This window comes from Scleropages formosus, chromosome 5, assembly GCF_900964775.1.
Source record: "Scleropages formosus chromosome 5, fSclFor1.1, whole genome shotgun sequence".
NCBI classification, from domain to species: domain Eukaryota; kingdom Metazoa; phylum Chordata; class Actinopteri; order Osteoglossiformes; family Osteoglossidae; genus Scleropages; species Scleropages formosus.
This window is the reverse complement of record NC_041810.1, coordinates 12,220,339-12,243,130: the sequence shown is the minus strand read 5'-3', so window position 1 is coordinate 12,243,130 and position 22,792 is coordinate 12,220,339. Positions and strand designations below refer to the sequence as shown.

The following is a 22,792-nucleotide window of genomic DNA, read 5'->3' as shown; positions in this document are numbered from 1 at the left end:
GCATGCAGAAAGAAAGCCAGTGAAAAATTTTATTATAGTTTTCCCCCATAAAGCTACTAGAGACAGGCTCAGGAATCAGAATAATAGGAACATGCTCTTTATTATCCCCCTTTTTTTCCTTTGCAGAGCAGAACAAATTACCAGCCCACCAAAGGTGTTTAGTTCTACACACTATCCCCGCTCTTTATTAACCACATACAAATTTTCTCAAAAGCCATCCTTACACTCTAGACAATACTATGGAGTCCCAAAATACTAGAGAGTTCCCCCAGGTCAGTTTAAGCACCACCTCCCTGCACAATGGTTGGGGGGGTCGCCCTTTGAACTCCCCAGAATTCCTCCTGTGGCAAATTGCGCATAAGCAATACACCAACCAATCAGAACAGAACACAAGACTATGTACAGAAATAGACATTGCTAACAACTATTTACATTGAATTATACCAGCTCCTCTCAGCGCCGTTACGTTATCATGTATGTAACATGTGCTTTTGGAGCTATATAATACAGTATGTGTGTATTGATGCTCGGGGAGACTTCTTAGACTGTGACACAGGGGACAGAGTGACTCACCCTTCTCCCTCCAGCTGAGGTGAAATAAAGTAATATACTTTCTCCCATCTTGGGTCTTTTGTTTGAGTTATGCTGAATTTCTTCCACACCTGCATCTCTGCCTCCTTTATCTTATCTGTCCAGTTGCATTTTCACAGTGATATGTGACAGATGATTCCAAGATAAATAATTATAATTTTATTGATAATTCATGTAATTCCTAGGATTCCTGGATGATTACAGCCACACTGCAGTAAACACACTAGACAAGATGGCCTGCATTTATAATTATCACCTGGTACAACTCATTAGTATTCAGTAGACTAATCCAGGCTCACGATGTTGATGATACTGGTCCTGAGAGCCAAGTTTTAATTTACTTTTTTGTAAATTTATTGGGCGGGGGGGCTACATGTGGCGTATAAGGCCTGGACATCGATGGCCCTCTGTTGAATTCATGGTGCCATGAATCAGAGGAGATGTCAGTGAATGGGAACGGGACCAGGTGCTGCAGACTGACGGTGCTCAGGCAGCAGTAATGAGTGTGCGCTATAAGAGGTGCTGAGAGCTACTGCCAGGGTACTTCTAGGGCTTCGGGGCTCCAGCAGCAGGAACAGCCCATTTGTCTCCTGAGAGAGAGGGAGAAATAGGGAAAGGGGAGTACTGAAAAGTGCTCCTTCTTTAAGGACGTGTTTTATGGAAAGGGTCGCAACAATAAATGAATGAATCAATGAATCAATGAATGAACAATAATTTTATTAATCCCAAAGCAAACTGCACAGAAGCAGCAAGTCAATGGAGATCTGAAAGTAAAAGGACAAAACAGCTGGTTTTTCTCTATTTTTGCTGTAAAGTTCACAGTAAAAATTACCCATCTGTATAAACTGTTAAACCACTAAGTAGCTTAGGATACAACATTCACAATGGAAGCTATCTGGACAAAGACGTGTTTAAATTTGTCATTTGATGTTCTCCTCCAAAGCAACTTCCAGTGTTAAGATAGTCACACTGATTTACATAGCTGGGCATTTTTTACTGTATCGGTTGAGGGTAAGTGCCTTGATCAAGAGTACTACAGCAGGAGGTGGGATTCGAACCTGAGTACTTCAAGTGCAAGGCTATAGCTCTAACCACTGCTACCAAAGTGTCCCAGAAATGGAACTGAATATGATCTTGTTCAGAGGTAACAGTGATGTGTGTGTCTGCGGGAGAAATTGCTCAGTTTGGTGCAACATACCAGGCGAGTCTTGATCTCCACATTCCCTTTTCCTGGAAGAGATCCTACTCCAGAGAGAGGCAGGGCTTTTCTTTACAAGCTACCTGTGCAGACCAGGTGTGTACCTGATGGTTATAGATCAGGCATGAGGCTCTCTACACTTACATGGCTAAACTCCGCCAATAAACAACAACATAGCTATTGACATTTTTATTTACTTTGAATGTAGTTTTAGGCCACAGCATTTCGTTGCTTTCCTGGAAGTCCAACAAGTCTATTTCCCCATCCCCGCTCAGCCCCATGTTTCAGCTGATTTTATTCATGAGCAGCAAAAGAAAAGCATTGACAATGCATTGTCTCAGTACAAGTCATTAGGATGTCGCCCGTGTCATCAGTTTTATAAATAGTGTTTTTTTAATGCTAACTGCTGTCCCTATTTCCCTGACGTGTTCATTAGTCAGAGTCAACGTCTGGCCACAGCTAATTTTAGAGCATGTATAGATTGACCAGTCAGATGGCGATGATCCCATACTGCCCTTCAAATGGCATTCATGGCCAAAATGCAGGCAGAAAATAGTACTACATTTGGTCATTTGCAAAACTGAAGCCCAAATGCAGGCCATCAATTAATCTGGCTGGGTGTCTAATGATCGAGAGATGTTCACTTTTCCCGGGTACGAGATGCCAGCTCAACTGGATCTCGCCCTGTTTTATAACAGACCCCGACAGGCAGTACGAGTAATGGTTCTGCTCTTCATGATGCTCCTTGGATCTGGAGTTACACTTGCTCCTCTTGCAGAGCCGCACTGATCCACTCTGCGGGGTATGCACAGTCACCACAGTTCGTACTGTACTATAGTAATGGCAGCTCTGACGCTAATGCTTAGTTCTCTAGGAGAACCTCATGCTGTGCTTTTGGTTTGACATTGTGTTGATATTAAGAAGTTAATGAGCTTCCAAAGAGCACTGATAGGTGGTTCAGATTCTAACTCTGTGTGGGCAGCTGGTACCATAGTGGTTAGCGCTGCTACCTGTGACCCTAATGGTTGTAGGTTCAGCTCGCACCTCCAGCTGTGGTATCCTTAATCATGGTACTTACCCTGAATTGCTCTAATACAGATTATTTGGCTGTGTAAATGATTGTCAGTCGCGAAACACTGTAAAAATCACTTTTGAGAAAAGCGTCAGCTAAATAAATAGATGTAAACTGACCAATCCTAAGGCTTAGAATAAGAAAGCTTTGATGGGAGAACTGTCTATTAGACTGTAGTTAAAGGTCTTGCCATTTTTCAATTTATTTTTCTTTTCTCTTTTATCTGTACCTTATTTTATACTTGTGTAACTGTGATTAGAAAATTGCGGTGTGATTGCAGTGTCTCTGTCGTTTCAGTGCTTTTCTGATAGTGTGTTGTACATGTGCTGCTGTAGCCTCATGTGGTTTCTTTTGGGATTAATGAAGTCTATCTATCTATCTATCTATCTCAGATTGATTAATGCAGTCTTATACTTTACTCTAAATGGCATAACTTTAAAAGAAACCATTTATCCTTGACTGATGAGCAAGGACTACAGTCACTAACCGTTATTTATCCGATACCTTTCTCTAAGGTGACTTACAGTGTCAGGTTTATACGCAAAGCTACCAACACTGACTTACCATTTATAAGACAGGCAAATTTTTACTGTAACAGTTCAGGGTATCTACTTTGATCAAGGGTACTACAGTGGGTGGAGGTCTGAAACTTGGTCCTCCGAGTTCAGGCAGACAACTCTAACCACTACGACACCCAGATGCCTAGTATGTGAAACCGCCACGTTAGGGGTCTGCAAGTCGGAACAGAGATGACAGGATGGTGAGACGCTTTACTACCGGAAGGCTGAAAGTTCAGATCTTACAGCCACACTTCTGTTGTATGTTAAAATAAACAATTTATCTCTAATTGATTCAGGAAATAGCTTTATAAGCTAGTAGAGTGTAACTGTTTATCCTCTTTAAAATATTTCTTCCTAGAAAATGAAAAATGAAAGAAGACATCATCTGAATTACAAAGCTTTCAAAACAGGTTTCAATACATCATCATTGGTACTGGAGATGACTTTAAAATGTAAATCCTATTATTTGTAATGCATTAATTAAATATGGAAATATCTCAGAAAAGCCCCCGAAAGACATTTGATTCAGACAGAAGCACAGAGTCGATTCCAAACTGCCTTCCAATGGACACTCCTGGTGAACGCGAAACTCTGAAAATAGCCTCAGACGATGCAGAACTGGTGGGGCCTGGCGGTCACTTGAGCTCCTTCTCATAAACAGGACAAACCTCTATGTTTGCTATAAACCAGGTTCTCCTTTCATGAATTCCATTTAAACTGAGCTATTTATGTGTGTAATTGGTCCACTTGTAAAGTTTTACATCTGTTAACACTCAATGAGGTTAGCATGGTCATAATCAACATTTTCAGAAACCGTTATATATTATAGCTCTACAAGTGTAGACTTTTTTCTCTTTTATTGAAAAATTAACTTGAAAAATACGAGAAAACTTGATAAAGTTTAAAAAGTGTATATCTCCAAGTTCACATACTGTATGTCCAGCGCAAAAGATTTCATTTTTCCAAAAGAAACATCAGCGGCAAGTAGAATGTGCTGCAGTCACCAAGTTCTATTCCATTCTGCTCTATTCTGCTCCAGTCTGTGTGAATTTCTGTGCAGTAGCTCATTTGTAGCCCAGTTTAGCTGTTTCTGTATCCTTAGGTCACCCCACAGACCAAATTTAGGTCGCTGGTCATATTTTTTGGTAGACCTATCTAAATGTTTGAATTATCAATAACTGCGAGTCTCTCCACTTTGGTTCCAAAATGCCTGTCAATAGACATCGGCCAGTGGAAAAGGATAATGATGGACTGCGGGGCAACTAAGGTCAACCACAAAACCCAATTTAAAATGAAAAAGTGTGGTCAGTCAGGATGAACTTGGTGGGACAGATTTAAATAAAGGTAGTACGTTTTCTCAGTGGTGCTTGGACAGCTATTTTGGAAAATTGAAATACGTACATTTTATTTCTTGTTTAATTATTTTGTTTTTTTTTTTAGTTTTGCTCCCTACCCCTCTGTGCTGTTCGGTGCCAGCCTGGTTATTTATGTCTGAACAAAGAAGCAAACTTCCTTTGCTGAGCGCTCCTGGGAGAAGAGTAACCTTCAGTTGAAAGAAACAGCCCTGACCCCTCTAACTGGGGGCTCACTTGTAAATGTACTCTCTTCACTACGGGGATCCACCGGCAACTACCCTGGGGCCTCCCTCTTTTCAGCTCTTTTCAAGTAACTTGCATTATTTTAACACCCTTTACCAATCAGTCGCAAAGCTTACAAAGAACGCAGGAATCCCTATCAGTTTGGAGACTAATTTCAATAAAAAACTGAAATAACTTGCTAAAATGAGGACACAAAATGGCTAAATTTGCTCAGGAGCAACATGCTTTATCGCTTCATCCCATTCTACAGCGGGTCCGATGCGTTACTTGATCGGTTAAGTATTTCGGTGTTTTTTTCAAGAAGTCTCTATCTAGGGATTTGAACCTAAAACCTATTGGTCACAAGTAAAAATACTCAGTAACTGTACCCTTGCTTGATACTGGTGCTGCCACCAGCTGCAGTGCAGCGTTCCGAAACTGTGGTCAGAACAACGCTGGGCTCCCCACAGGCAGGAGGAGGCATCAGCTGAGCTCCTGCAGAACAGGGCGACACCCAGAAAGTGAGGTTCATTGTTGGGATCAACAAGAATTCCCCTGCTACAAGTCACAGTGCTTGTTTATCCTTCCTTCGTGCCCAGTACTTGTACCGCACAGGATACACCTATAACAGGGCTAGTCAGTGTCATTCCTTTCCTCTGAGTTGTTGTTGAAGATGTCTTACAGTTTCCCTCCTTCACGAACTGCGCCCTCAGTTGACTGTCAGGGTTAGCGTTGAGCGCTTCCACTCTGCATTAAATCCAGGGTCTTACAGCAGCTAGATGTTTCCCTCGATCACAACTTGTCCTCTCAGAGCTGTTTGCACAGGCTGTCACCTCAAACGCCGCCTTTGTCTTCGCCAGATAAACGCAACCTCTTGTGCTTCAGCTGGTGACGGGTCTCTTTGGAAGCCACGTCTGCTCGGTTCGAGATGGGCCTCCGTGAGGGAAAAGGCATTGTCTTCTCTTTGCCCCTTTCAACTACTTCCTGAGGAAAGTCTGGGTCAGGGAGATACAGCGAACTCCTTTCACTGGACGCCGGGCCTTCGTGCTTCCCAAAAACCTTTGTGTTCTCCAGCTTTTCAAACTGATGTTTACCTTGGACGACACCAGCCAAGAGCTTGTGCCTTAGTGTGAAAACAGTACTTTGCTGAGGGGTCAGTTTAAATTTACAGGAATCATTCATCTCCACAAGTACGCGTGTCTGCATAAAATTGATTATGGTCCAAATCATTTGCCAGTGGAAGGTATTTTGATAAAAATATTAATTCCATTCTATCCATCATCAATAACCGCATACCCAGTGCAGGGTCATGGCGATCCAAAGTCTACCCTGGAAACATAGGGTGTGAGGCAGGGTACCAGTCCATCATAGTGCAATCACACACATTCTCATTTCATTTCTCTGTCTCTCATACACACACACTCTGAGAGCAATTTAAAGTCACCAGTTCACCTAACATGTCTTTGGACTGTGGGAGGAAACCGAAGCACTCAGAGAAAATCCACACAGAAATGGGGAGAACATGCACAAATCTGAACCCACAGCCCTACAAGCCCTACCCGCTGAGCCACCGTGCCACCCTGTGTAAATACACATGAGCTCTAATTCCTTGGGCAGATGTAACACACACCAATGATTTATTCTTAGAATGTGTCTTACAGCGTGGTGGCAACTACACAGCGTTTGTAGATTGATCTGGGAATTAAGGAGAAACAGATGGCAGTAAAGCTGGTTCAGATGACCCTTGCAAGTTTGTGGTTTAAAAAAGAATACACAATCTGGAAACATTACACAGGCAACGATCATATTTTTTCAGATGGGTGTTTATTTCCAAATTTGGACATGAATTTCGAAGGAGACAGTAGAAACTTGAAAATGTATAATTTTTCTCAAGTTATAATGGCCTTTGGTTCTTGCTTTTATGGCAAGACCAGAGAGAGCAAAGGCGTGTACAATGTCATCACTGAAAAATTTTTTTTAAATGGACTACAGTTTTCTGATTCTAAGCAAAACCAGGGACTGAAATGCGAGAAACATAAAAATCATTAAGGAATCAATAAATTCTTCATTCTTTGTTAATCCTCTCTGCCACATCTGCTGAGTCTGCAGTTGCCAAATGTAATAAAATATAGAGCCATCACAAGAGGCTGCAGACTTCACATATTCAGAATGTATTTAAGAACATAACAACACTAAATATGCATCTAAGATAAAAATATGCAAGTCATTTACAAGTCATCACAATTGTTAAGAAAATAATAAACCTGAGTTTTAGTACCTGCTTAGTGTTTAGTGGCATGTGTCAGTGTTCTATGTTCCTGCACAGAAAATATATTACAGTCCTAGTTAAGGACTTTATGGGTGTCAGTAGTCTTATCATTCAAGTTGGTTTGGATGGTAGCAAAACGAGCAAAGTTACACTGTGGAGTTAACAATTAACAGGGCACTTATTTGGGTTTGTGTTATGTGTGTATGGTTCAGATGAACAAGATTAGCTGGAGGGGAAACGTTACTGTGAAGAAAAGACAACAGAACCCCTGTTTTACTACAATCAAATAACTCTTACTTTTCGGATGACAATGAATGTATAACTATATTTAAGCTTCATTTAGTTTCCAAGACTAACACATCAAGCCAAACTCTACGTCTGATTTACATTGTATTTGGAAAGTGCAAGTTCGAGGTTTGCTTTTTAAAATGAATAAAAAAAAATATTTGTTTAGTTTTGGTCTCTTTTACGTAAGAGGATTTGGGCAGATGGCGCTTGGGTAACGCAGCTCTTACATCACGCTCCTCCGCCGCGCGCTCCCCGCGGCCTCCCCGGTGGCGGACAGACAGCGGTCGGTCTTCATGACCGCGCGCATCACGAGCATCATGAGCAGAGGCGTTGAGCACAGGGCTCGGTGCGCAACTCAGACCCACAGTCACAGTGTGTGTGTGTGTGTTTTCGGTCCACCTTTGTTCTTGTTCTCCGATCTCTGTCGCACCTGAGTCCTGCGTGCGTTACCTGTCCCAGGACTGGAGGAGGCGTCCTGGAAACACCACGTGCCTCTGTCTCTGTTTCTGTTTGTTTGTGTGTGTGGGTGTGTGTCTGTACCCGGCGTAAACTGTGTCCTTTTGGAGGCGGCTTCCTCCACCACGTCAACACACTGACTGACACTCTCTCCGTCACTCTTTTTCTGTCTCACACACACACACACACACACACACACACACACACACCAGTGAGCGGTTCACGTGCCCGAGCGGACTAGCGCTCCGCACAGCACCTCGTCATAAGTCACTATCTCTTCACACACACACAGTACACGCGGTCTGACAAACACGAGCACCCGCGTGCGGGGGGTGGGACACGGCGCGCGGACGGAGGACTCAACTAGTCGCGCCGCTCGAATAGTTACTTTGTGACGGACGCCCGCGCTGTGTTACCAGCTCGTTCGACGCCGGGACACTCTGTGTGTGTCTGTAACAACGGGGCGGAGAGCTGCGCGGGAAGCGCGTGGAAACACGGAGGGAACGAAAGGCGCCGTCTGTGTCGTGAGTTCGTTCGAACGGGCTCGAGCAGGTGGAGCGGGCGCGAGGAGCCGAGTCCCGCCGCGCGCACCGACACCGCGTGAGTACCGCACCGCGTCCTCACTGAGTGAGTGAGTCGTGGCCTGTACCGTGTTTTTACGCAACGGTGGTGGAGTCAATTCGCGCTGCTACGCTTTTGTGCTGAGTTGTTGAGCGTTTTTTTCGCGCCCCGTCGCCTTGCCGAGGAGGTGTGTTGTTGTGGTGAAAGTCGTCGCGCGCCATGTTTCTTCTACCTGAATTACAGGTAAAACACGTCGTCCGTCGCGGGGATCCAGGAAGACGAAGCGAAGGGAGACGACAACAACAGTTTTCGCCGGCAACACACCGATAATAATTCATTCACATTCCTCTTAAATACGCAGTTTATTAACTCACCGACTCGCAACTGGTCAACTTTTAAAACTTTGACAGACACCACCGCAGCCATGTTGTTGATGTTTCTGTCACTGTCGGGCAAGAAAACAAACCGTAAAGTTGGGCTTGTCGATCCTCTCTCTACAATAATCGTCACACTTCTCGTCTTCATGCCCGCATATTTACCCTGGTACTCACACTAAGAGTCCGCACACATTGTCTTATTTATTGTCGTGAAGACAAAGTTCACACTTTCCACCGTGTTGTTAGTCACACTTCAGAAAGTTTATGAAATAACCACCTTGTTGTCAGTTTACACTTAATAATTTACAATTAATCTACTCACTACTAGTTTCCAGGTGGTAAAACTTGTGAAAATGTCACATTTGACATCGGAGTGTTAGTCACATGTTTCCTACGGCGTGTGTCTGTGTGTGTAGTTGTGTATTTTAATAGTGTATTTAGTCTTCTGTCAATTCAGAGGCTACTGAATAATAGTAAAAAGTCCAGAAAATCGTGCCGGTGAACATACATTGATTGTGAACTGATAGGAAACACTTTCCCAGATACCAAGAGGTTTGTTTGTTTGTGTGTTTATAGTTCAGTGTTTTCAGCCAGGTTCAGTAAATGCATTTAGAACAGCAGGTAGAATTACATATTCCATCTCTATTTATTGTTAATGTAAAACCTTCAGGCAACAGGTAATCCAGGAGTCGAAGGTCACTGATTCAAGTCTGAGTGTCTCTGCTCTTCTCTTGTACCCTAATAATATTGTCTCAGTGAAATACTCATAATAATAAATGGATAGAATTAATTTGAAATTTTATACTAACAGTAATTTTGTTTCTTATAACTGAATGACTGAATCATTTTCAGTGATGTAGGTGTCATTCACTGAAGAGACTGGGGGGGGGGTATTGCTTTTCCCGTCATCAAGTGCAAATTAATTTAGTTAAAAAAAATCCATATTTGTGGAATGGATCTGTGAGAGGAGATTCTTATCTTTCATGTAAAGGAGACAGTGTTGCAGCCAGTAGTCAGATGATAGTTCTTAAGTGCAGTGTACTGGAATTCTGTGTAAAAATGAAGCTTTTTACTTCGCTTGACTACACCGACGGCCCTGAGATGGTGACATATTTGCTTAAACTGTACTGTATCACTCAAGTGTCCCGAAGCCTCAGGCATGTGGACAAACCTGCCGGCAATGCTATGTGCGACCGGGTCGGATGTTTGGCAGAGAAGGTCATGCGATTTCGCTGTGACTGTGATGTTTCTCAGCTTCAGAGGCTTTACTTCTGTGGGACGTCCATGATTAAATCAGCGAGACTGTGTTTTGGGTCCTGGGTGCGTGTGAAGTGGCCACCCTTGGCAGGCCCTGATCGGGGCAGTTTCGTACTCGTGCACACACCGCTCGTACACACACAGGTTGTGACTGTGTATCAGCTCAGCAGTTCCTTCCTGCATGACGATACCGTTTCCTTTGTGTTGTTTAGTATCGGCCTGCTTTGGGAAGTCCTCTCCAGCCTTTGAACTCAATTGCCGAGTTGTTCTCCTCCCTTTAAATTAAATATCGTTTATGTACAAATGCTTTTTCTTTGATTTACCCAGATTGTATGTTGCACAGAAATAATCTGAATTAAAACCTGCATGACCTTATTAAATTAAGCTCTTTAATGTGTCAGTGGTGCTGCTTTGAACATGGGGAAATTGTCTTACATAATTTGTAGTTCTTAAACCCTGAAATAATGGTGTGTTTCAAAGTGAATTACCCCCCCGTTGGTCTACGGTGTTCCGCTGGTCTGCTGGAGCTCTTATGTAAGGAAAAAAAGTGGAAACATTTTCAAAAGAGGGATGAGGAAAGTTCCGGCAGCTCGGTTTGCTTTGACATTAATTGGCTAGTTCTTTGGAAGCGGAGAAACTGTGTAGAAGTTTATAATCATAGAGGAATGAGAGGATATCCTCCAGGAACGAGCTCCTTCCCCACATCTAATTACTTGTCTCTGACATTGTGGGGGCACCTGTGATTCTAGATGGAGAGAAAGGGTTCTTCGTGCGGTGAGGGGCATGCACATGCTGGACAGTGCCATGGTGGCAGGAAGTCCCACAGGAAGCCCCCTCTGCATTGTTGCTGAACGGGTTGACTCCGCTCCACAGGGAGTACCGTAAACGCCTGGTACTGGATATCGGAAGTGCAGTCACAGCTTGTTCCCCCTGGTCGCGTCCCTTGTCCATTCTGTACTCGCACATATTTTTTTAAAACAAATCCTTATGTTCTACACCATTCACTCTGTATGTATTGTATTCTCATCTCTTTTCTCATGTTTAAACATTAAGGAATCCTTTTGACAAGAAACGGCAAAACATGAGATCAGGAAAAATATTTAAATATCGGAAACTGGTTCACGTCTGGTCATGTGTGCGATTGTTATTACGGAAACCTGTAGTCTCCCACATCCTTTGCGTTTGGGAAATGTTTGATCTGGTTTGTTTCTGGTTTTTAGGATATAAGCTTTATTCTTATCAATTTTTGGCTGTATCCTTGAAGGGCAACTTGTCTAATTTCTCGTAGAATCTGTAGTATCTGTAAAACGAATCATAATATTGTCTCTCTCATTTCCCTCTGCTTCAAAAAGCCGAAATTTTACGCTTATGTGAGGTCAAACAGCTGTCTGGACGGCCACAGTGGACAGCTGTGCTGTTTGTCTCGTCGTCTAACCACATTTTTACTGGGTCGGGGATGTTTCCTCTCTCATTTCAAACCACCGGTTCATGTGAATTCCTGGACTGTTGGGTGGATTAGTGAAAAACTGCAGAGCGAGCTTTGGAAAAGAGTAAGCCTGAGGGGAAAGTTGTGAGCCATGTAATATAAGTACATAAGTTTGGTGTTGAATATAATGCTGTCATTTGTATTAAAAAGCTATTGGCACATATACCTGGATACCGAATATTTAAATAAATATATTTAGTAGCCAAATTTAAGACAGTTCTGTGTCTTTTCAGTTGAAAATTTAAGCCTTGAACCTTCAGATTTACACTGTTACACATAGCCTGTGATGAGCTGTGATTGACTCTGACCTGCTTGGTTCCTGTTTGTTGCCTTAAGCAAATAACAACTCCGTGTTCCACCTGTGTCCGTGCTTTCCGTGTGGAAGGTCTAACACTGATGTGTTAGTTAGAGTCGCCATGGTGCCACGACCATGGTGAGATGCTTTCGAAGGGGAGCTGATGTTCATGCAAGCTGACACCAAGAAAGCTTGGCTGTAAGGGCTCCCAGGTTAATGAGTCCCTTTAGGCCATGGAAGTGTCAGTCAGAGGGAAATGAACAGAGGAAAAACAAATACAGCTGGAGCAAGATGGACACATAACTTTGCATAAAAAGGGCTTGCGGTGTAGTTTTAAATTCTGCTTCTTCTTCTTCTTCCCAAAAATACCCAGACTTGTGTGATCAAGGCTGCTGGAGCATATAGAATTTCAGGGTTTAAAGGGAGGTTTAAGACCATTGTGTTCTTGTTAAAAGTTATTTTTGATGTGTACGGCACAAAATCACACCCTCTGACCAAAAACTTTACCCAGCAAATAAACATTTGCAACAGGGTTTGAAACTTTCCTGACAGACTTGGAATAAGAACTTGCAGTTGTGGAAGAGTTCTTGAAGGATGTTTTCTGAGTATCGATTATTGCCCCAGTGATCTTGGAAAAACCAGTGGAGTGAGAACTTCCATACCTGTATTGCGAAAGAAGAGAAAATCACATTGTTGCATAAACTGATATCGTCAGTGCTCAAGGATGTGTCACATTCTGGAGTTTCAAGCATTTAAGGTGGCCTTTGAAGCATTTTTTTTGTCCCTTGGTTAAAAAAAAAAAAAAAAAAAAAACATTCAGACAAAGTTTTGAATGATGCCACATCGTACACCGTGTGATATTTTTGTCCTCTGACAGAGCTTAGTTTAACAGTGAGAGTTTCTGCCTTTCTGGATGATGATAAATTCAGCTGTGTAACTTGCACAATTTTGGGAGGAGGTGTGGAAATTTTCCATTAGCGTTTTTTTGTTAACTAACGCTTTTGTCCATATATCTCGGAGAAAAAAAAAAACAATGAGTGCATTACATCAGCGGAACTGGGTAACAGAACTGTCACTGCGATCAGGTCACGAGTCAAAGTGAGCAAACTGACGTCTCTGTTGATGGCATTGACATCTCAAGCATGAGTTGTGGATGTGATGGACAGCTCTCCAGAGCAAGCATGCTTTTTTGTCTCGTGATCTCACATGGAGGAAGCTAATCCGTTTGAAGAACGGATGTCCACACTGCATGGTGACCGAGAGGAATGCACACACTGTACCTGTGCCAGGGCTGAACCCATTTACTGATCGCCTGCAGAGCTTTGCCAAGTGCAGCTACTGCTGCTTTCAGTAGCAAATGGCTAAAATGTCACTAGGATTTGCTTGCATCAGCACAAAGGAGCTTTGGGAAGGAAAGCAATTGAAGAGGCCCTGCAGACCGCTCTCCCATCTTCCTGCCACACGTTACTTAGGACTGTTGAGCAGTTAAAGGTCCGCTTTGCCGCGCCCACCTGCATGGGTTCTCTACACATTATTATTTTTCTTGGCCACATGTCAGGACACAAAAACCCACTAGCTTGTCGTTTCGCATTGTTCGCGGTGATGATTTATGACGTACAGTAGGAAGCTAGGTTGTTGTACCTAGCGGTAAAACGGGTGTGCTCTGAGTGATACGCGAGACCCACATAGATACCAGCGGCTCGATCCCACAGCCCTGTCTGTAAAGCTCTTCATTTCCGTGGTTGTTGTTTTTATCTTGTCTTTTGACAGATATCTGAAGTGTGCTCATGGCTAGTAGATTGTGGGGGTATGCTGTTCGCCGAGTGCTCCAGGAAAGTGGTGTGGCATGAAGTTGTGTGATCTGCTGTCGCTTTGACGGTGCAAGTGTCACAGAGGCCAGGAAACATGTCCCGAGTGGCACATGTGGACTCGTCCCCGGGTTGCTCCGCAACTCCTTTGTCTCTTTGTGGAGCTGTGGAGCTTTTTCAGTTTGACGGGTAGCAAAATGAAACGGCATGAGCCGAAAATGATTAAGAATATGACGAATGGCCGGCAGGAAGTCCTGTCCGCAGCGCTCCAGACCCATAAGGAAGCATCTGACAGCCTTGTTCTCTGTCACATAATAGCTTGGCTGCAGGGCAGCGGCCTGTGGGACGTGCCAATAAAACAGGCACATGTTCCCAGGTTGTGTTATACAAACAAGGGTGCAGACCTGTGCAAATACTATTTTGTATCCTTTTGTTGTTGCTTTAATGTTCAAACCAGGACAAAGCTCAGTTTTCATGACATTCTGCTTCTTCTCTCTGATGCATTGCCATTACAGTTTAGCATTGTGACGGTTTGCTGGGTACATATTTCACAGCTATGTTCTCTGACACCTGTGGGTGTTAGTGGTCAGACAGTTGCACTCGGGCACAAGAGCCAAGCGAGATTGAGTTTATAACATTTACAAAATACACCCCCTGTGAAGGTATTAACAGACTAATGAGTAACTTTTTGAAATAAAATTAAGTAGTAATAGGAGGAAATGGCCCCTGGTGTTGATGGTGTTAGCCTTAGGGGTTTCTAGGCATGATATCATCTTCCCCCTTGTGCTTCAAGACTAGATACCCTTGGGCTAGTTTTCCATGGCTCTTTTGTGATGTAGTACTGCAGAGAACCATTATAAACTTGTGTCCAGTTACGGTTTAATGTAAATGGCAAAGCTCACGTCACGAAAGGGTGACAGAGTGAATAGCTGAGAGAAGGTGGAGTACAGCAGGTATGCAGGTGGTGGCTAAGGACACCGACTTTTCACCTAAAGATTGCTGGTTCACATGCCAGCAGTAGCTTTATTATTGTTGTCCTCCAAAGTAATAGTTAAGGGGTGAAAACACAAGTTACTCTGGATGAAAGCGTTGAATAATGAGCACTTGTTTTAGTTGTCGTTGATACTTTTAAAATGCCATTTGACATGGAATGTTCTTTAGAGAGCTGAAACATCCCCCCGTTCACATTTGAGGGGCCGGTGACACTCGAAAGCAACTTGGACTCTGTGGCCTATCTGGTCTCATATCTATGGTGCCTGAGAATTGCTGAAATGCCAGAGGAGCCGTGCTGTTCTTCTTGTTTTAGTTACCTCTTTGTGCTCTCGTCTGTTCTGTCATGTCACCCTTAGTAATATGTGGAGCACTTTCATGCTCGATTTGTGGTATTTGTCTTCTTCACCCTGTCAGCACTCGGTGGCAACAAACGCCACAGGTTGATTCATAGCTCAGCTGGTTCTCAACCAAAATGGGAAAGGAAGTGTGGGAAAACCAGCAAGCAGCCAACAGGTAATACTCTATTCTTTGTGTACGATGTTTATATAATTAACTCAGAGGAGAGTTCAGCTCCAGAACGCAGAACATGCTGATTTAGTGCTATTATAATGACTTTGGGAGGAGTGGGTCAGTAAGCTGGTGTTCACTTCCCCATAATATGCAGTAAGAGTCCTGCTTGTCCCACCGGAGAGTGTCATAATTACTTTTGCATGCAGTATTTAAGGGAAATTAATTTTCTGTATTAATTCATTTAGTTTTTTTTTTTTTTTTTTAAAGTCTTTTGTACTTAGGGGGGGCGCGGTGGCGCAGTGGGTTGGACCGGGTCCTGCTCTCTAGTGGGTCTGGGGTTCGAGTCCCGCTTGGGGTGCCTTGTGACGGACTGGCGTCCCGTCCTGGGTGTGTCCCCTCCCCCTCTGGCCTTACGTCCTGTGTTACCGGGTTAGGCTCCGGTTCCCCGCGACCCCGTATGGGACAAGCGGTTCAGAAAATGTGTGTGTGTGTGTGTGTGTGTGTGTGTGTGTGTGTGTGTGTGTGTGTGTACTTAGTGGTTGAGAGGTCATTCTGCAGTGACCTCTCTTTGTAAATTCTGTGGTTAAATTACAAAACATCCAGTGGTCTTTCTGAATTATGGCAGGCTCTCCTGAGTACCATAACAGTGCCTCTTGCTCTAAACCAGTGGTGTAAAAACTTGTCAGCTATAGACGAGAAATCATTAGCATGTTCCTGCTGAATGAAGTGATACACAAATATATTGCTTGGGGATAAATTAAACTTACTAGAATGTGGCCCTTCTGTTTGTTCTGCGTGTGCTTAGAAAAGCCAGAATGATAGTGACTGTTCTGCTGTTGCGCTCACTGTCCTTGGAACCTGTGCTCCTGCATGGCCCCTGGAGAGTCACTGGGAGTAGCGGGGTGCTATTGAACAATGACAGTTTCACTTTGGTTTTCTGTATGAAGCCATATGTGGAGAACTCTTGCTGCTGCTCTCTGGCACTAATCCCACACCCTAGACTGGAATGCAGAGCCCATAGAGGGAGGGGAGGAACATCTTAAAGTCCCTAGCACCCTCTGTGGACAGTCAGAGTGAGGAGGATGCAGGAGGAGCAGACTACGGCAGCTGTGAACCATACCTGTAGGCTCCCCAGGTATCTTGGACAAGATGAGTCTGACGCCGTGGCATCAGCGCCAAAGCACACCTCTGGGGTCGAGGATGAAGGATAAGCTTACACAGATGAAAATCTCATCCTATTAGCTTGTCAATGATCCAATTATTCCAGTCCAGTCTAATCATCATAGCTCTTCTTCCTTGTGGAGATACTTTACTATGACACTCTGATTACCGGAGTCTTACAGTCTTTGAGGGACGGTTATAGAGTGGGTTGTTATCACTGAGGTCAAATGTTGTTTGACTGTAAGGAGGAACATCAGCCGTAATTCTGAGATAAATCCGATCTGCTCAGAAAACAACACTGAGAAATAGGTATCTGGTAAAAACAGCCCATAAATGTTACACTCATTTGCAGACTGCAGTTACAGATAACACAAGTATTCCTTAAATATTTTACATTACACTTATTTATTTAGCCATTGGATACTATGTAGTGTTATCAGCCCACACACCTTATTCACCACGGTGACTTACACTCCTAGATACACTATTTACAATGGGTCACTCATTCATACATCAGTGGAACACACACTCTCTCTGTCACTCAGACACTATGGGTGAACCTGACAACATGTCTTTGGACTGTGGGAGGAAACCCATGCACACACTGGGAGAACATGCAAACTCACACAAACTGAGTGGGGAACAAACCCACAACCTCTTGCACCACCCAGGTGCTGTGAGATATTTATGTTTTCTTGGCTGATATTTACAAACCTGAAATGACAGTAACATGTAACCTTTAAATCCAGGCAATTATTCCTACTGAAATTTACATCTCCAGATCTGCATGCTTACTGAACAGAAAATACTTAAAACGGATGCATTTCAGTTTTTTTTTGTTTTGTGAATGAGGAGGGTGCAGTGGTACAGCAAGTTTGCCCGCGGTCTGCTGTGTGGCAGGTCTGGGGTTCGAGTTCTGCTTGGGGTACCTTGCGATGGACTGGCGTCCTGTCCTGGGTGTGTCCCCCTCCCCCTTCAGCCTGGTGTCCTATGTTGCCGGGTTAGGCCTTGGTTTGCTGAAAGTGGTTTCAGATTGTGTGTGTAAATGAAATGAGTATTTGTTGCCAGAAATTAGCAGATAGTTTATACTGAATTGGTGAATTTTGATTAAAAGTAGAGGCTCTGTTTGTAGTGCTACCTCATATATTTATGTGTAAAATACAGTATAATTTTCTGAATATTAATTGTAATTCATAGAATTGTTTTTCTTTTTTTTTAAGAAATACTTTTTGGATTGTGCCCATTATTCTGTAAATTTGAAGAGGTTTAAATTTCAAAGTCAGTGATTAACTTACTTACTTTGAACTTTGAGCTGTATAAATTTAGCTATTTATGCACTGATCTGGGTAGTCAAAGACGAGAATATCCTGCCATAACAGTATGAAACTAGCAATAAAATGAATTGTAAAAAATACATAAATTGAAAAAAATCAGTGGGGACTTCCCCTCGTAACCCAGATTATATGTGCATGGAGGATTCACAGAAGCTTGTGACTTATTCCAGATGACACCTGTAGTATTCAGCATCTAAACCAATTTCTTTTCTCACCTGGCCTATGGGTCACTGTCTGGTTCACTCTGTCGAAGCAGTGAGTGCTTTGAGCTTCTTTCAGGCCGAATGGAAATGTTTACATTTTGTGTTGCCTGGTGGAAGTGTCATCCGCTGGTCCTGGAACACATGGGGGCAGATGAGGTCATGCTCTAGGGTCCATGATCGTTGCTCTGTACAGGCACTGCAACTGCTCTTCCTGTATGCATCTTAGTGGACAATTCTGAGGGCCACGGAGAGGCTCGCAAAAGAGATCACAGGTTGTCCCAGAGCCTCATTGAGTATAATAATTTTTGGCGTCTCTCGGGCAGAAATGAGCTTATCCATACCTCGTTGTTCCTTTGATATATTAAAACTTGGAGTTGTTCAGGTTTGTGAAGCTATGTGTAGGAGGGGCAGCACATCAGAGTGATGAAATGGAGGACAGTATAAGTCCTAGAGTACCCAGGATAGACACAACGACTGTTTTATTAGCTACAGTACAAGTTCAGTATTCTTGTCCACTGTTGGTGCATTACCGTTTTTTTCGTTGTTGGAAACCATTAATGGTATCTTCTTGTTTTTCACTGCAACATTTTTGTTATGCTGGCTACATAAACTTTTGTTTATCTCTGCTTATCTTCTGTTTCTATGAGCAGTTCAGACGTTATTTGGATACACAGATCACAGATTGCTCAGGTTTTGAAGGAAGGCATGGTCTCTTCTTAAAGCTGTTGCTACTGTGAAAATGGACAAATGACAGAAAGCTTACTAGGTCAGAGAAAAAGTGGAGGTCACTGCAGTCTTGAGGCTTCCATAGTGACAAAGAGAATGTGGCGTTTCAGATGGGATATTGGAATCCATCATGACACTATCGTTTCCCTCCTGAAACCAGCTGGGGGTGTGTACTGTTAAATTACAGGAGAGCAGTAACTGAGCTACTGTTGCCTTTTTCTATTCTCATTGTCCTGCTTGCCTGAGCCAGTGTGATTCCACTGTGTCCCAAAGTGATTGTTTGGTTATTTCATTGTGCATCGACTTGTCCTCACATAACTCTTTCTTCCCCAGACGGATCGGACGCTATTGATGTCCAATGCACAGAACTTCTGCTCCAGAGCTTCCCTATGGATGAACTCAAATCTGAGGCTCGCTGACCATCCCGCCACCAGCGTTGTGCCAGAGGGATGCGGTGGAGTGGCGGGTGTCTCTAACTGGTGCACAGAACTTAGTCTGCCACGGAAATCATCACTTGGGCAGTGCATCACGACCTTGATTTACCACGGTGGAAAACACACCCCCTGGCACTGATCGAGTTTGGTTCATTTCTGTTCGGGGTGTTTGATTGGAGCCGTACACCCAGGCTTGGGCCGGAGGGGAATGTTGAAATAGCTTCCTTGCTGAAGCAGGACTGCCACCCCGGAGGCTCATGTGCAGCCAGGAGGCTGCCTGCGGATTGAGAGGGCTTCAGATCTGGGGAGGCTCATTTGGACCCCAGAGGCTCCACTGGGCCACACAGCACACTCTTTTCTCACTCCGTCTCTTTCGGCCTAATGGCATGGGTCAAGTTTTTCAAGAAGCCAGGGGGCAATCTGGGCAAGTCATACCAGCCGGGCAGCATGCTGTCCTTGGCGCCAACCAAGGGCCTGTTGAATGAACCTGGGCAGAACAGCTGCTTCTTGAACAGCGCCGTGCAGGTGAGACCCTGTCCCTGCCCACGCAGCGCTCCGCCTGTTGGAGCTGATTACTGGATGACTGATTGAGAGCTGTAATAGCATAAATCTTCTCACCTGATTATTTTTTAAGTATTTTTGTAGTGCGTTTTGTGTGGTGTCCGTTATACAGCGAATTAACTTCTAAGACTGACCACAGTGTGATAGTGCTAACCAACCAAACGGCTTGTATCATGGCAGCATCACATAGTGACCAGTCTTAAAACTTACTCACTGTAGCATTTGTATGTTTTTATTTTGAACATAATATTAAAGATTGTTTTTCTTAGTATAGATTTGTAATAGTTGTACTGGAAGTTTATGGTTTTGTCAAGTTATCCTGCTCTGCTAATAATTGTTCATTAGCAGATCTATACAGGTGGTCCCCGATTTACGATGGGGTTACGTTCTGCGAAACCCATTATTAGTCCAAAATATCATAAGTTGAAAATGCATTTAATACTCCTAACCTGCTGAACATCATACTATTGCCTGGCATACGGGCTTGAAGCATACATGCTGGGTAATTATCTTGAGTTTCTCCTCAAGAGTAATTGCCCTCCTCTTCTTCTTTCCACCTGTAGCAGGAGTCACAGATGAGCGTTTCTGTGACATTGTGGACGCACAAAACACAACCGCGTGGCAGACTGGGAGATGCGGATCGCTGCCGCTGCCCAGCATCGTGAGAGAATATCGCTCTGCATGTTGTTTGCCTGGGAAAAAAATCAAAATTCATAATTCGAAGTACAGTTTCTACTGAATGTCTATTGCCAGCTTACCATCGTAAAGTCGAAAAAATCGTAAGTCGAACCATCGTGAATTGGGGACCACCTGTATTTATTGTTAGGGAATGTTTAGGTAAGTGTTCTTTTATATGGAAAATGAGTATTTATGTTTAAGTTTTTAAGAGCAAGGAAAGTTTTAATTGGTTGTTTGTGTAGGTCTTCTTGGGGTTGGTGTCGATTGCAGAACTGAGGACATTTGAAGCCAGAGGAGTATAGAGATGCAGTCTGAAGTTCATTAAAGTTCTTCCCTTAAGTCCCTTTTTTGAATCTTTGTTTAAATGCATTTTTTTTACATTTGAAGCATCAGTGGGCTGCAGATAGCAGCAAATTGTGCAGTTATCCATTCTGACTGTTGTCTTAACAGTGGATTGTTGCTTTTGAAATTTAGCTGGAAAACTTTTCAACTGAAAATAGTAATAAAATGTTTCCAGGTGATGCAACATTGACTCTACACCTGGACCTGAAACACTCGCTAATGGTCTGTTACATAACAGTAGTGCTTGTTCAGTAAGCTGTGCCGTGTGCGTACATTGTGTTTTAAAGACGGCCGTTCGCTGAGAAGTGTTTGCTTTTTGGGTCTTATGTATACCTGAGGTGAGCGAAGGGCTACCTCCTGGAGGGCGAATAAACATAAACAATGCTGTTCTCCTTTGGACTGACCAGCTTAATCATCAGGTTCCCTTTTTACCATTATCCCCACTTGGTCTTCGAATGTCACTGTATACCAGGTTCTTTGGGGTCTGGGAGCTTCTGAGTTCATAGTTTGATTAGATCAGAACTCAGCTCCTTGGCCATGTGTGTTTCTGTTACCTTATTCTGTTGCATAAAGAGGTAGACGCATGATAGTAGCTAGTGTTCCTTATATACCGTTCAAAGTCACCATGTAGAAAGATGCCAGCTAAGTACGAGTTAAGGGCTGTTGGTTTGAAGTAACGAGGGCAGTAGTTAGTGTAGTGGTTCGAGTTGACGCTTGCCAATCAGAAGGACGCGAGTTTGAATTCCTGATCCTGCTCTAGTAACCTTGATCAAAGTACTTGCCCTGAATTGCTATAGTAAAACTCTGACTGTATAAATGAGTAAATCATTGTAAATGGCTTGGCGTAAAAACATTGTATGACACTAAAAAACAACGCAAAAAAAGGTTTTGAAAGTTTTAGTGATGCCGATTTTTGCGTTGATTATGATTAGTTAAAATGTATGGTTTGCAAAAATACCGCTAGTTCTTCTAAAGTGTCAGTTTTAATTTGCCACCTTACAGAAAGTAAACTAAACTCACTTTAAGACAGTACCAAACATTGGATCAGATCCTAAAAAGTACCAGAATATTTGGTGCTTGGAACCCAGTGCTGAAATTTGCCAAAATTTTGCTAATTTTAACAATGTGAAATATTTGATTAAAAAAAAAAAAAAAACTGACATACGGTATGAAGTAACGCCAAAAGTATGCTTAATGTAACAAAACTGATTAGGGGAAAAAGGAAAAAAATTGAGAAAATGAAATTTATGTTACTTTATGTTATGCTTCTTGCCTCCACTCCCATGTTCTTAGCCCAGATTGTTACGGTAACAATTACCCTGCTCTGCAACAATGTTTGCATACCAAGCTATTTATAACAAAAGTTGCCTTGGACAAAGGCATCAGCTCAGTAATGTTTTATAATTAAAATATCAGTTATGCTTCTGGCCTCCGTGCTGTGTTCCATCCAACATGCTGAGAAATAGTCACACAGATCTCCTCCAGATTCCTCTGAACCTTGGTCTCCACCCAGGGAGGAGCATCAGGTGTTGCTGAAACCATCACACAGACTTAGTGGTTTTGGAGTTGCATCACAGCATGATTTCATGAACAAGATTGGGAAGAATTATGCAATCCCTTGCGATGCTGCATTCGTCTGCCCTTACAAATTGTGTTGTCCTGTGGTTTCGCAGGTCCTGTGGCAGCTGGACATCTTCAGACGCAGCCTCCGACAGCTGCCCGGCCACTTCTGCCTCGGAGACTCCTGCATATTTTGTTCCCTGAAGGTACAATCCCTGGGCAAGGCAGACTGTGTGGCCTGGGTCTGTTGCGACTGCCTTACATTTACCTCTGGTCTCCTCTCCACCCCCTATAGAGCATCTTCACACAGTTCCAACACAGCCACGAACGGGCCCTACCCTCCGACAACCTGCGGCACGCCCTGGCCGAGACCTTCAAGGACGAGCAACGTTTCCAGCTGGGCTTCATGGACGATGCGGCCGAATGCTTTGTGAGTGTCCCCCTCACCTCTTTGTGACCCCCGTGACCCTGAAGAGGGTCGGGATGTGAGTGCAG

The 22,792-nt window shown here is 43.4% G+C and overlaps 1 protein-coding gene across 1 annotated transcript in view; it reads left to right on the top strand.

Moving 5' to 3' along the window:
* Positions 1–8,182: 8,182 nt before the first annotated feature.
* Positions 8,183–22,792, top strand: part of usp53a (ubiquitin specific peptidase 53a) — a 36,047-nt gene continuing 21,437 nt past the window's right edge. Inside the window, exons 1-4 of the mRNA XM_018759673.2 lie at positions 8,183–8,611; positions 19,056–19,681; positions 22,411–22,503; positions 22,593–22,727. Coding sequence (XP_018615189.1) covers positions 19,538–19,681; positions 22,411–22,503; positions 22,593–22,727 — 372 coding nt within the window. The 5' untranslated portion in view covers positions 8,183–8,611; positions 19,056–19,537. The remainder of the gene's footprint in view (positions 8,612–19,055; positions 19,682–22,410; positions 22,504–22,592; positions 22,728–22,792) is intronic.